The 13,990-nt window shown below is 35.0% G+C and overlaps 2 protein-coding genes across 4 annotated transcripts in view; one reads left to right on the top strand and one right to left on the bottom strand.

Moving 5' to 3' along the window:
- The window catches only part of KCTD18 (potassium channel tetramerization domain containing 18), a 37,047-nt gene extending 26,903 nt beyond the window's left edge, over window positions 1–10,144 (bottom strand). The window contains exon 1 of the mRNA XM_051985914.1: window positions 10,055–10,144. The gene's annotated coding sequence lies outside the window, so the exon portion shown is untranslated. The remainder of the gene's footprint in view (window positions 1–10,054) is intronic.
- Window positions 10,145–10,188: 44 nt separating this feature from the next.
- Window positions 10,189–13,990, top strand: part of SGO2 (shugoshin 2) — a 30,121-nt gene continuing 26,319 nt past the window's right edge. The window contains exons 1-2 of one of the 3 annotated variants that reach the window (XM_051985909.1): window positions 10,189–10,255; window positions 13,618–13,782. In XM_051985909.1, the coding sequence (XP_051841869.1) occupies window positions 13,632–13,782 (151 nt within the window). In that variant the 5' untranslated portion in view covers window positions 10,189–10,255; window positions 13,618–13,631. Of the gene's footprint in view, window positions 10,256–10,664; window positions 10,761–13,617; window positions 13,783–13,990 lie in introns of those variants that run through there. The other 2 variants (XM_051985908.1, XM_051985910.1) reach the window with 2 other exon arrangements.

The following is a 13,990-nucleotide window of genomic DNA, read 5'->3' as shown; positions in this document are numbered from 1 at the left end:
GGAAATAATAAACTTGAAGTATTCTGTTCTAGTCATATCATATCAGTGATGTTCTATCTGAATCTGAGTGCAATCTAGACATATTTAAGAAGAGCATTGAAAGTTTGAATATGTTCAAAAGATGATAGGATGGTGAAGGAATTGGAAACCATGCTTTTGCAACTATATGTTGCAGTTTTATGTGTGCAACTAAAAGTTGCAGATAGTTGTATATGCATGAACATAGCCCTTGTTGTTTTGGTTTTTTTTTTGGAACTCCAATCCCACATCACCAATTGCCCAACAGATATTTCAAATGGAATATATCATATTTCAAAAAACAATAACTTTATCTTTCCCGTGAATAATATACTCTTTATTGAGCTTTGTAATTTCTATGAAGGCAAAATCATCCTTTTAGCATCCCATAATCACAAGAATTTGTTTAGCTCAGAGCAGTAAGTAGCACATATAAAGAAGTAGATTTTGGAGTTTGCCCAATGCTATCAATCAACCAACAAGCATTTAGTACCTCCTATGTGCCAGTCATTACATGAGGCACAAGGATACAAAAACAAAAATGAAATAATCCCTGTCTTCAAGTTTATATTCTATGTCGAATGGGTTACTTTGGGAGACAGTGGGTTCCTTCTCTTTCCAGTATTTCAGAGAGGGATTAACTAATGTCTCAGTCCTCAGTTTCCTCAGATCTCATGATTTATTCCTTTGTTCCACCTCGGAGGAATGGTCATACCCCAGGTAGGACTGAAATAAGTAAATGGTTAATCTAGTTGTACTCTGGCAAGGCAAGAAAAGCACCAATAAAACAAAAGGGCAAGAAATTTAAAAGTAGAAGACAGTGTGGCATTGGATTGTTAAATGTAGGAGTGAAACTGAGAATGAAGAAATGTGACATTAAAGCAGTGATAATAGCCTGAGAAAATACTGAGGGGTAGAGGACTTGAAATTATAATGAAGCCAAAGAAAGAATTGAGGAGGGATAAGGCTTAGAGATAATTGGAAGAACTTGTTATGATCAGAAAGAAGAAAGCCAGAATTTTTTATTATGGAAATGAAATATTTGTAAGATAGGCAAGACCTATCTAATTGTAGTATCCAATGAATTATGTCCAAATTCAGAGTTTCCGTTATCAAGACTGATGAAAGCAGCATACTATAGAATTACCAGTTCTGTTCCATTTCATGATTGTACTGCTAATTTCATCCAAAAAGATTTTTTTTTTAAATGGATAAGTGAAAAATGGCATCTGCCCTGAAATCAGGAGGTCAAATCTGACCTCAATTACTTAACACTTCCTGGCTGTGTGACCCTAGACAAGTCACTAAACCCAAATTGCCTCAGCAAAAAAAAAAAAAAAAAAAAAAAAAGAAAAAGAAAAAGAAAAAGAAAAGAAAAATGACATCTTAAATATCAAATTCCTCCATGACATATATGTTATGTTATTTGTTATTGAGTCTTTCTCCATATATATAAATAATTTTGTCCACTTTGTAACTTGCCCTTTATGCGTAAAATTTGCATTCCTAAGAAAATAATTTTAATGTATATAAAAATGTGTGTGTACATATATGTGTGTATATATATAATCTAGTCATCTTAACAAAAATATTTAATGTGATGCTGAAGAAGATAAAGATTTAAAGATATCTTTTAAAAGATAAAAATTATCAAAAAAAACTGTTAAAGGGTAAACAAACCTAAACTTACTTAAACTGGGATTTTTTTGGCTGAATTTTCAAGCTTGTTTCAACAACTATGCTTTTTTGTTGTAGTTACTCATAGCCTTATTCCTTCCATCATTGCTTTCTCCCTCTTTCCCTTCCTTTTCTTCCTTCTTTGTTTCTTTTTTCCTTCATTTCCTCCTTTCTTTTACTTTTCAAATAAACATTTTTACAGGGTTTATTTTATTTTTTCTCTACTCAGACTTGTAGCACTAATTACTATATGTTGCCATAACTTTGGTCAATATACATCATCATTTTAAACTACTGCTTTATATTTCCTTTCAAAATCAGTTGATGCTTAAGGGGCAATTCAGCTACCAGTAGTAATTGATATAATGATGACTGCTGAAAGATTTCAGAAATAATTTCAGGAGATATGTTTTGAGTCTATGTTTAAATGTCCTTGACCTATATAATCAAGTTAAATTGAATTTTTTCCCTCCTTATCACTAATCATTTTTAAAAAGAATGACATTTAAGGCCTTTTTTCAAGATATTTAAAATAGCATTTTGGCAAAAAAAAATTATTAACATTAGTAGATTTTACTACTACATATTTAATTTACTATTCTGAAGTATCTGCCAAAAAGTCTGATCAAGCTTAACTCCTTCACTACTGTCACTGATGTCCTCTCAGGGTATAAAGTCTCATAAATATAGATAATCCCAAATCAAGTGAACTAGTTCTGCTCTCTTTGTGTAACCCCTTTTCTCTCTCTTTTTCGAGCATAACTTTCTGGAGTGTTTTTTTTTTTTTTTTTTTTTTTTTTTAAGGGAGCTTCAATTTAGTACTAACACCATGATAACAGGTTATTAAGGAAATTCAAACTTACTTTAAAGTTAGGTTAACTTCCAACAACTCTGAATGTTTTCTCCTAGCAGGAGAGAGAGGATCTCAATTCTATAACACTAGTTATCTATAGGACTACATAGGATGTCCCAAAAGTCTTAATGAAGCTTAAGTTAATAAAGCTTTAATAATCTATTAAAACTTCAAACTTTGCTAGGACTTTAGGGACACCCCATATGGATTCTGTTGGTAGTAGGGGAAGGCAAAGTTTCATTTGAGAAGGAAGGAGAATTGTCTTTATTCTGAATGGATTCAAGTACAAGTCAGGTTTTTCTAAAATCTGCCTTTTCATCATTTCTCATTGCACAATAGTATTCCAATACATTCATATATCACAGTTTGTCCAGCCATCCCCCAAATGATGGACATCCTTTCAATTTCCAATATTTTGCCAGCACAAAAAGGACTGTTATATTTTTGCACATGGAGATCCTTCCTCCCCATATGATCTATTTGGTATATAGACCTAGTAGTGGTATTGATGGATAAGATATACACAGTCTGGTTGCCTTTGGGACATAGTTTTAAACTGCTCTCTAAAATGCTTGGATCAATTCACAACTCCATAATAGTGCGTTAGTGTCCCAACTTTCCCATATCTTCTCCGTTTGTCATTTTCCTTTTTTTTTTTTTTTTTTTTGGTCATATTAGCCAATTTGTTAGGCAGTACCTCAGTTTTAATTTCTAGCTTTGTGTATCTCTTTGCTTTGAGTGTGTTTCTTAGAAACATATTGTAGGATGCTGGTTTTTGATTCACTATGCTATCTACTTATGTTTTATGGGAGAGTTTATTCCATTTGCATTCATAGAGTTATTTTTACTACATGTATGTTTCCTTCCACCCTATTTTCCCTCTTGTCTTCTCTCTCTTTTCACCCTTTCCTTACTCATCAGTGTTTTCTTCTATTTATCACCTCCCTTCTGTCAGTCCCTTTTCCCTCTCCACCCCATTACTTAATCTCCTCTCTTCTCACTTCCCTGTTTGGGGAATATAGATTTGTATATTGAACTGATTGTGTATTTTATTCCCACTTTGTGCTAATATTGAAGAGAATAAGGTTCATGTGATGCTCACTGCTCACCTTCCCATCTTTTCTTCCACTGTAATAGGTTTTTTGTGCTTCTTCATGTAAAATAATTTACACCGTTCTACTTCTTTCCTTTTGCACCCAGTGGACTCCTTTTTAATCATCCCTCATTTTTATGTTATTCCCTCAAATTCACCTTATATTCATATCCTCTGTGTATATTTCTTCCAGCTGTACTATCAGTGGTACAGTTTTTAATTACAAGTATCACCTTCCCATATAGGAATTTAAATACTTCAGTTCCACTGAGTCTCTTGTGTTTTCTTTTCCCTTTTTACCTCTGTAGACTTCTTTTGGGTCTTGATATTGGAGAGCAAATTTTTGTGTGTGTTCAGTTTTGGTTTTTTCCTTATAAAATTTTTTCCTTTGAAGTGTTATGTTCAATTTTACCACATAAGATGATTCATGTTGTAGTCCTAGTGTCTTTGCCTTCTGGAATACTATGTCCTATGACCTTTGATCTTTTAATGTTGCAGCTGCTAAATGCTAGTCAGATTGTGACTTCTTGATAATCTGGATCATTTCTTTCTAGTCACTTGTATTTTTTTTTTTTCGGATGATCATATTGGTTGGAGTTTTTATTTTGGGATTTCTTTGCTGAGGTGATCAATTTTTTTCAATATCTAGTTTGCTCTCTGGTTCCAGGATATCAGGGCCATTTCCCATGAAAATGTCTTGCTGTCCAGGTTCTCCTTTTGATTATGACTTTCAGGTAGTCCAACGATTCTGATATTGTCTCTCCTAGATCTATTTTCCAGGGCAGTTATTTTTCCAATGAGGTATTTTACCATTTTTAAAATTCTTTTGAATTTAATTCTTGATGTTTCTAGTTTCCACTTGCCCAATTCTAATCTTTTAGGAGTTGTTTTCCTCAACTTTTGTACTTCATTTTTCATTTAAGTAATTGTTTTCTTCAGTGGATTTTTAAATCTCCCTTTCCATTTGTCCAGTTCTCCTTTTAAGCAATTGTCTTCTTTTTCAAAGCTGTTTACTTTTTCCATGATTCTCTTGTATCACGCATTTCTTTCCACAGTTTTTCTTCTTTGTTATGATTTTTCAGCTCCTTTTTTGAGTTGTTCCAATGGTTCTTTCTAGAGTCAAGACCACTTCCCATTTTTCTTTAGGGTTTTGCCCATAGGTGTTTTGACATCTGTTGTCCTCTAAGTATGTGTCTTGAGTTTCCCTATCATTATAATAACTTTCTACAGTCAGATTTTTGTTGTTTTGCTTACCTTTTTTGGTCTTTTTTCTTTCTTTTAAATTTGAACTCCCAGGATTGAAGAAGCCCTGCCTTAGATTTTTTTTTGTGCTGGGGCTTCAGGCCCTGGATCTTTTATTTGGTGCTACACTGATATTGCCCTGAAACCCACAAGGGACTCTCATGTAGAGTATGAAGGTGCTACTGACAGCTTACCTGGTGCTGACCTGGGGTCCTAGTGCTGGTATCTAATGTGTGCTGAATGAAGTCAGTGGGGTGTTTCTGAATTCCGTTGGATATTCCTGCTACACTGAAGCATGTGGCTGTCTAGCCATTGGATGTTGCCCATTTGGCTAAAGCTATGCATTTTTGGAGTCTTCCTGTTCCCCTGGCTATGCTGAGGCATGTGGAGAATGGGGGTCCTGATGTTGGGTTTTGCCTGCTCTACCAGCCTGGGGTTCAGGATTTCCCACTGGTTGCTGATGTGGAACTTGCTGCTAACTTACTGGGTCCTTTCCTGAACTTCTTTCCCTTTTGCCTGAGAATCTGATCTTTCTTTGGGCTAAAAAATTATTTTACCCCATCTTTTTGCTGGTTTTGCTGTTCTAGCTTGCTGTTTTATATTTGTTATTGAATGTAGTAAAGTTACAGTGATTTAGGACTTCCTCCACAATTTTGGCTCTCAGAAGTGATTTGTTTTTTTTTAAATAAAATAGTTTTTCCTTGAATTAAGTGTGTCCTACAGCTGACTACTGACTAATAGACAAATCTATTAAGAACTACCAAATTAGATCAATAGAAATCTAATTTTGAAGGTGTTAGTTCACCATGTGCTTTAATACTTTTGTTTCTGCAATGCAGATATGAGCATAAGGGAAGCTAAATGGTACAGTAGTTAAGAGTACTGAGACTAGAGTCAGGAAGACTGGAGTTCAGATTTTGTCTCAGATTATTACTATCTGTGTGACACTGACCAAGTCATTTAGTGTCTGCCTCTGTTTCTCTCTGTTTCAGTAAATAGGGATAATAATAGCACCTTCCTTCCAGGGTTGTGGTGAGGATCAGTCAAGATATTAGTAAAACACTTAGCACAGTGCCTTGAACACAATAGGTGCTTAATAAATGCTAGCTATAATTTTTTTGCAAAAATGTGCTGAAAAAATATTCAAAAGTTTGATAATTAGCTTTGTGGATAAATACTTAAATCATAAGTGATTTTGTTTGGGTGAGGTCTACCCCAATGAGTATTAAAATTACATTGCTGTAGCTGAAAAAATCATCAAACTTGATTGTAAGTTTCTCTGAACTTAACTAGGCTGATTTTTATACCATAAAGTCCATTATCCAATTCACTCCTGAAATATTTCCAGCTTAGTAGGACTTGGCAAAACTTAAACTTTTCAAATAAAGTGCTGGCTATCTAGAACAGAGGATCAGGTCCAGATCATGTTGAGTTATTGGAATCACATTATATTGGGGGGGGGGGAGATAATCATTATTCTTTTCTACTGAAAGATATTAGTTTACACATGTACAAAGCCAGTAATATCTTTTATGATACATATAGTACTTATCATGTTTCCTTACAAATCATGGCTATTCAATACAAGTTTGCTGAATTAATGTCTTCAGGATGAATTATTTTCACAATGTAAGTTGGAAAAACAAGATTCTATACTGGAAAGCAAAGTTGTTAGGGATGACAGGCCTTTGTCTTTCTAACAGAGATTTTTTTATGTCCTACTTCCTTTTAGAATTGCTTTTCACAGGAGAAAATACTGCTATTTGAGAAATACGAATTATTATTTCAGTAAAATTAGATGATACTATATCACATTTTCCAATAAAATAAATATATTACTTTTATCTAATAGAAGAATATATTCTTTGGATGATTTTTATTTAAGTCCTGTTTCTTTTTAATGATTTAAAAGTTAACACAAAGGAGGAATTTATGTAGCATTTATATATTTTATTTATCTATTTGCACAACAAAAACTTTCATTAACTAATGCCCAAGTAAATTAATTTTTTTTTTTTTACTAAGAACCTACTATATATTAGTCGTAACATGTATACTTGAATAGAGTTTTAATCTCACTGGCATGTTTTCTCCAGCCTTGTACTACCCTTGTGCATGTACTAACACCTTTAGCATGAATCTGCTTATCCATCTGTGGTGTCCAACTTCACCCAAATCTCACCTGTGGTTCTAAGAAGTTGTAGCAAGTGTGGATTTTTAAATCTTGTTTACACTGTGGTAAACAAGAGATGGGCTAAAGCAAGTTGAGGTAAACAAGAAGATTCAAATCCACTGAGGTAGAGGTATGTGTATTCCAAGCATGTGAAAACTTTACCACAGCAGAATGTACAAACGAAAATAATTTATTCCAGTGGCTATGAAGGCAATTAAAGCAAGCACTATGGAATCCTTAGAGCCTGATCAGACATGGAAGACTTCAAAGTCATCCACTGTTTCTAAGGCCAGTGCCAATTGTTTTGATTTTTATCCTGCTACTGGACTTGAATGACACTCAGGAAGAAAGAATTAGGCTGACAACTTCATATAAATCTATTTCCCTTGGAAGTCAATACAATATCCATGAGATCACTGGGTTCCTTTGTAAAACAAAGGACAAAGAACAACAACAATGATGACAAGGAGAGCAACCACTGTACTTGACAAGTAGACAAACTGATATAATTCAAGATAGAATATAATAGGGATTAAAACAGAGAACAAAGTATTATTAAATTAAGAAGTATACACTTTTCATTGGAGGATCAAGAAAGGCTTTAAAGGAAAAGTAGTGCTTGATTTGAACTTTGAAGAAATAGAATTCTGTAATATAGAGATGAGTAGAGAAATAGTCTATTTACACATGAAGAACAGTCTGTACAATAAGAGGAGGCAGGGTATGACATTTAGTTCAGAAAATGTCTATGGGCATATTCACTTCATCTGAAATATAGTCTATACGAGGGAGAGGGGAACCTGTGAAATAAAACTAAGAATATAGACTGGAATTAAGATTTAAGAAGGCATTAAATGCCAGGATAAACATATAATGAGGAGCCACTCTTAAATGCAAGTAAATTAATGTTAATAGAAAGTAGCTGAGGCAAATTAGAATAGAGTACAAAACTCTTACTATTATATAGCATTCGTGGTAGTAATAGTTAACATTTGTAAAGGGCTCTGTAGTTTTCAAAATACTTTACACTGTTACATCATATAGATCAACCAGTTCAACTTCCCCATCCTAAGGATAAGAAAGACATCCAACTAAGGACTAACTCCCAGGTCTTTTTAATTGTAATCCATTGTCCTTTCTAATTCAGCATATCAAAAAGACAAACGACAAGAAAACAAATTATTATCAGGGGTTAAAAAAATAACTAATATGGTATCTCTTGGGCTGAGTTTAGAGGTATAAGATTTAGTTCCTAAATCTATAGTATTGTACAATGACAACTGATGATCACATTAATGATATTGAAGCCTTGTTTCCTCCTGGATCATTAAAAAAAAAAAAATCAATTGTATTCAGTAGGGAAGAGAAGTGTAGTATTAACCTTTAGAAAAATTTTTCCATAGCAAAGATTAAAAAAAGAAAGAAAAAATGGATTCCACAGGATTCATCTTCACTTATGTCCAGGATATCTCATCCCCAAACCATTCTGATTAACCAAAGTTTTATTTTATTCTAATTTAGTTGCTGATTATCAAAAATATTTTTAAAAGAAATATATTCAACTAGGAGTAGTCTGGCATTTATCTTGAAATTTCTTTAAAGAATAAAAGTTCTTAACAGACCTGTTTCATTTCTGTAGGTAACTACAGGATGAATCATGCATAATTCTTGGTCTATTTCTACTTGCATAAAAAACTAATGGGATTTTTGTTGAGTGTATCAATAAATCAAAGTTAACTAATGATATTTAATTCAAATAGTCATAAAAAAGGGAATACAGTTTTTTTTAATTGATATTCCTCATCCGTTATAACAAGAAATGTTTAAAAAGAGAAAAAAAAAAAAGCTCAGTAAGATTCATAGTTTTATATCTGTAGTTCTACACCTCTGCAAAGCACACAGTAAGTACTATTCTCATTTCTCTTCTAGAACCCAAAGTTAGTCATTATGATTCCAAAGTATTCAGTTTTGGTTTTATTGGTGGTGTTGATCTTTCCCCATTAATACTGTAGTAATCACTGTGTATATTGTTTTCTTGTTCTACTTTATATTTATTTTGCATAACTTTTCTATTTGTCTGTATTCATATTCATTGCTCCTTTCATTATAATATTCAATAATATCCACATATCTCAATTTGTTTAGCCATTCAACTAATCAATTTGCCTTTACTTTATTTCCAATTCTTTACCACAAATGTTATTCCACTTTATGCTATTTTATTAAAGCTATTTGTATCAGGAAGCTAAACTGAGTTGGAACATAAAAAAACTAATTTTTTTATGGGATACAAAAAAAAAAAAAAAAAGCAATAGTTTTTGCCTTCTCGATCCAAATTTTGCCTATAGGCTATAAGACTAATACTTAGATTACAAAAAACTATTCCAGAAGGTAAAAAATATTAGACAAGTGAGGAAAGCTAAGAATCTAGTAATGAGGAAATTAATAGATGCAAACATATTTGTATTCTTTCCAAAACAGCTAAAGGTCTTTTCATTTTTTTCAGTAGTACAATAAAGGGTCCTTATTCACATGCACACAACTTTTAGTATTTTATGACTGCCTATACATTCGCACATCTACATATATTCACCAGGTAAATCTACCTTTCAGATCAAATCAGACTGTCCAAAATAAAACAGGTTATTTAGGGAGGTAATGGACTTCTCATCAGAGATCTTTTAAAATAAGCCTGGTGATTACTTGTCAGAATAGACAAGAAGATAAAATAAGTGAAATTTCTTTTTAAATATATATATATATATATATACCACGCGCGCGCATACACACACATTTGTATAATATATAAAGCATAACAAACATCCTTTAAAGCTGTAAGTTCCTTTTGGGTTGAGGTTGTTTCATTAATTGTGTTTATTATTGTTAATAATAATAATACTAACATTTACCTGCCATTAACAAAAGTTTTTTTGCAAAAGTTATGCAGCTATTATTATCCTTATTTTCTCATCTATAAAATGGGGATAATAGCACCTACCTCTCAGCGCTGTTGGGAGAGATAATGAGAGAACAATTGTAAAGCGCTCAGCACAGTGTAAGAACTATTTATGAGGAAACTGTGGTAAAGCGAGGCTGACTTGCACACCTAGTGTCACAGGCCCATAAACATCACATTTAAAAGCAGATCTTCCAGGCCACAAATGTAGCAACGTCTTCTTTAGGCCACAATGCCCCTCTGGTAAGCTACTGTTATTATTAAATAGCTTTCTCTTGGTTTCATCTCTCTTAACTGGTCTTCCCTTTTCTTTGTTTCACCACAGAACATTCAGGCCTCATAGCCGAGTGCTAGCTTCACACAAAGAAACTTTCAAACAGACCCAAATACAAACACTCTGACGCGACCTCACTCATCCACGCACGCCCTCCCAGCCTCTGAGCCCCGCCCCATCTCAACAGCTGGCTTCACTCAGGTTCCCAGCTTCCCGACGCTGCGGGAGGGCATTCGGAGGTTCTTCCGCCCCACGCAGACGCTGACACTTACGCAGCACCCTTATCCCCGCCCCAAGTCCCTTCTCCGGAATGTGATTGGTTGACTTCCCAGTGACTATTAACGGTTGGAAGGTTTGAAAATCCAAAAAAGGCCCTTGACCCCGAACTGCGGAGGCAGGCTGGAGCCGCTGCTACTGTTGGAGTGGTTTCCTCTGCCTGGACGCAGGAGCCGCAGAATAGATACTCAAGGATAGGTAAGCGAGCTCCTGCAGCAGAGACCGCGAACGTCCGGGGGGCGTCCTTCTCTCCCCAAGCGCAGGGCCAGGTCCTGGGTCGTGAGCCCTGGGCCCCCTAGTTTCGGTGCCCCGGAGCAGCGTTCCTCCGTCCTGCGCATGGGGGCAGCTCCCTTGCAGCAGTTGACCTCTCATCCCTACCCTTTTAATGTCGGCTCGAGCAGGGAGCTGAGGGAGGAGAATGCTAGTGTAGCTGGGCTGCTGCGGGCGTGGCGGGTAGACGACGTGGGGATGGGAGTCGGAGCAGAACTCCTCTTCTGCTACTTAACGAGTCCTGAAATCTCGGGCTCTTGGAGTTGAAGGACTTGGTCTTGAAGTCTGGGCCCAAATGTCAGAAGCTGGGTTAGTGCTTACAAACCATTCAGCTTCCCAGAGCCAGGCATATTCACTTCTCAAATGGGGGTCACGCGCCTTCGCAGAATTGTTAAGTGGAAGTGGCTTTAGTAAAATCGAGTCTCACAAATGTGAGAAGTAGCGTAGAGTAGTGTATATAGAAGAAGATGGGGCTTCAACAAGGAATGATTCTCTGGAAAGACAGTAGCTCTGCAAGACTGCAATTTGAGATAAGATTTTTATTGGGTGGAGAGAGCTTCTACAATGAGGTGAACTCCAACCCATTAAAATTCCTGGTCTTAATCCCCTCTCCCCAAAGATAAATCTTTTGAATGTGAATAGATTGAAGCTCTAGGAAGAGAGATGATATGACCTTGTCTTGCACACCCTATAACCACTTAATTACAGACCCCAGTTAATCAACTCAGTTCTGTAGGTTTACTACCAGAAATCACTGAAATGAATGGAAACTTTTTTGGCATTTAAGCTCATGAGGACACAGGATCACATGTCACAGAGTTGTGTCTAGTGTTGTTGATACTTCATAAATACAGACAATATCAGTAATTGAACGATTGGGCATATTGATAGATTATGATTTATGGGTGATTTAGCAGTAACAGTGGTGGATAGGATCTGCACATCAGATTTACACAGTGAACTGGGAATTTGGATACCTACGTACAGCCTCTGTCACCAAAAATAGTGATCTTGAATATGTCACGTCTTTAAACTCTGTTTCTGTATTTATAAAATGAGGAGGTGGGATACAATGTGCAATTTATAAGGTTGTGTTGAACTGGGAAATTAAATATCTTTGTCCAAATGCAAGTCTAAAAATGATTTTCTATCAGTGCTTAAATTTGGAAATAGATAAAACAATTTCCTTCTAGGACATCAGCTTTAAAACCTGATAAGTGATTCCAAATTTTTTGGAGTTGTGACATTCTCTAATTATTTCATTTCTGGTTTTCACTTTCTAAAAGTAATGTATGACATGCTTTTTTTTTTTAAGTTAAAAAGTTTTGTGGACATTTATATAATTTCATCTTTGAGATAACTACAACAAGTGATGGGGGCATGGACGATGATTACTGTAGGTGCCTTTTATTAGGAATTTGGCTGTGAAAAGAGAAGATAATTCCTGGATGGGATATCAGGGCCAAGTGAAGGGTTTTGTTTTTGTTTTTGTTTTTAATAGGGACTGTATAAATTTTTAAGTATCTGAGAAAGAGTTGACTGATAGACTCAAGATTGGGAAGAGAAATGACTTGAAGGGACTAACCACTGCACAGCACAGGAAAGAGTGGGATCAAAAGTACAAATATAGCAATTTCTTAAAGAGATTACCTTTTATTCTGATATTGTCACAAGGAAGAGAGAATGGTGCATGATGATGAAGGGAATTTGAAGTGTAGAACTGGGAAGCTTATATTTTCTTGATAAAATTTGGGGTGAGATCCTTTACTGAGAAGGAGAAAGGAAGATATGGTGTAAGTGGCTTGGAGAAGACAAGGGTTGGAGCAGCAACTGTGGGAGAGTGTGATAGGTATTCAAAAGAATTGGTTATATTAGCAAGAGCACTGTTAAAATTAGGTAATAAAAATTTTAAAGAGTACAGAGGTTTTGTGGTTTCTTCTACTGGCGTTCATCAGCACTTGAGGGAGCAAAGAGAAGGTAACTGTTGAAGGTAATCCTGAACTGGAGTTTGGAAAGCCTTACCTTTGTTAGTACAACTCAACTGTCTGGATTGTTATACTTAAGCTACCTTACCTTTCCAAGTATGAGTGTAAGTCCTTGTTGCCCTGGATCTCCATTTCTTGAGAATCTCTTCCCCTTTCTTGTTCCATTTATGTATTGACTAGGGATCATTATATTTTTCTTCTATTTGATAAATGTTCTAATTCTCTATTTAATTCAACTTCATTTTTTTTGTTGTTGTTCCTTTTTGGTTTTTTGTTTTGTTTTGTTTTTGTTTTTTTTACTGACTTTTATGTGTTCATTTGCTTTCAGGCAATCTTCTCAGAGAACTTAGAATCTGGGCCTGAAAGTTGTTAAAACTAAGCCTTGCCCAAAGGCAAAGCTCAAATTCTGTCTAGATGCAGCCTCCTGGTGATTTCTGACTGTTGACATGCTTTCTTGGTTATCTAGAGGCATAACAAATTCCATCCTTTTATAAAAGGTGTGGTATACTCCACACTTGGTGGATGCCTGAAGACCATGTATGAGTTGCTACATCCCCTTTGACTGACCAGATATTTCCATACAGAAACTAGAGGGGACCTGTCAGCCATAGTTCTGTGCTATTATATCTCCTTGTTCTGTAGGAGTAAGTAAACCTTTTAAGTGAACTGTTTATTAACCTATGATTGCCTTGATTTCCTCCCAACATCAAACCTGAACTACCAGGCAGTTGACATTAGGTAAACAAGGTATAAATATTTATTTGGAGGGAACTAATCTTGTCTTTTCCTTCCATTTTCAGTAACCAGCAGTGCAATGTTTGCTTCAGAAATGGAAGATCTAGGTGCTTCTGGAACTTCCTTGCTTTTCAATCAAAGAATTAAGAGACATGTAAAAGACAAGAAAACTTCAAAAGTCAATAAGTTAAATACTTCTCTTGCCTCAAAAATAAAAAACAAAATAATAAGTAAGTTCGTTGCTTCTTATATCAGCAATAAAAAATAAAGTGTTAGCAATATTTAAATGTAAGCACATTGTTGTTTTCACTGCCATTCATCTACTTGTGATGTTTTTCTTTATTTTGTGAAGTACAAAAAGTCCTTATGTATATATATGTTTTTAATTCATATACCTTAAACCATTTTTAATTTCTCCTCTTCTAACTCTAGCCTTAC

This window comes from Antechinus flavipes, chromosome 3 (genome assembly GCF_016432865.1).
Source record: "Antechinus flavipes isolate AdamAnt ecotype Samford, QLD, Australia chromosome 3, AdamAnt_v2, whole genome shotgun sequence".
NCBI lineage: Eukaryota > Metazoa > Chordata > Mammalia > Dasyuromorphia > Dasyuridae > Antechinus > Antechinus flavipes.
This window is presented reverse-complemented; position numbering and strand designations above follow the sequence as displayed.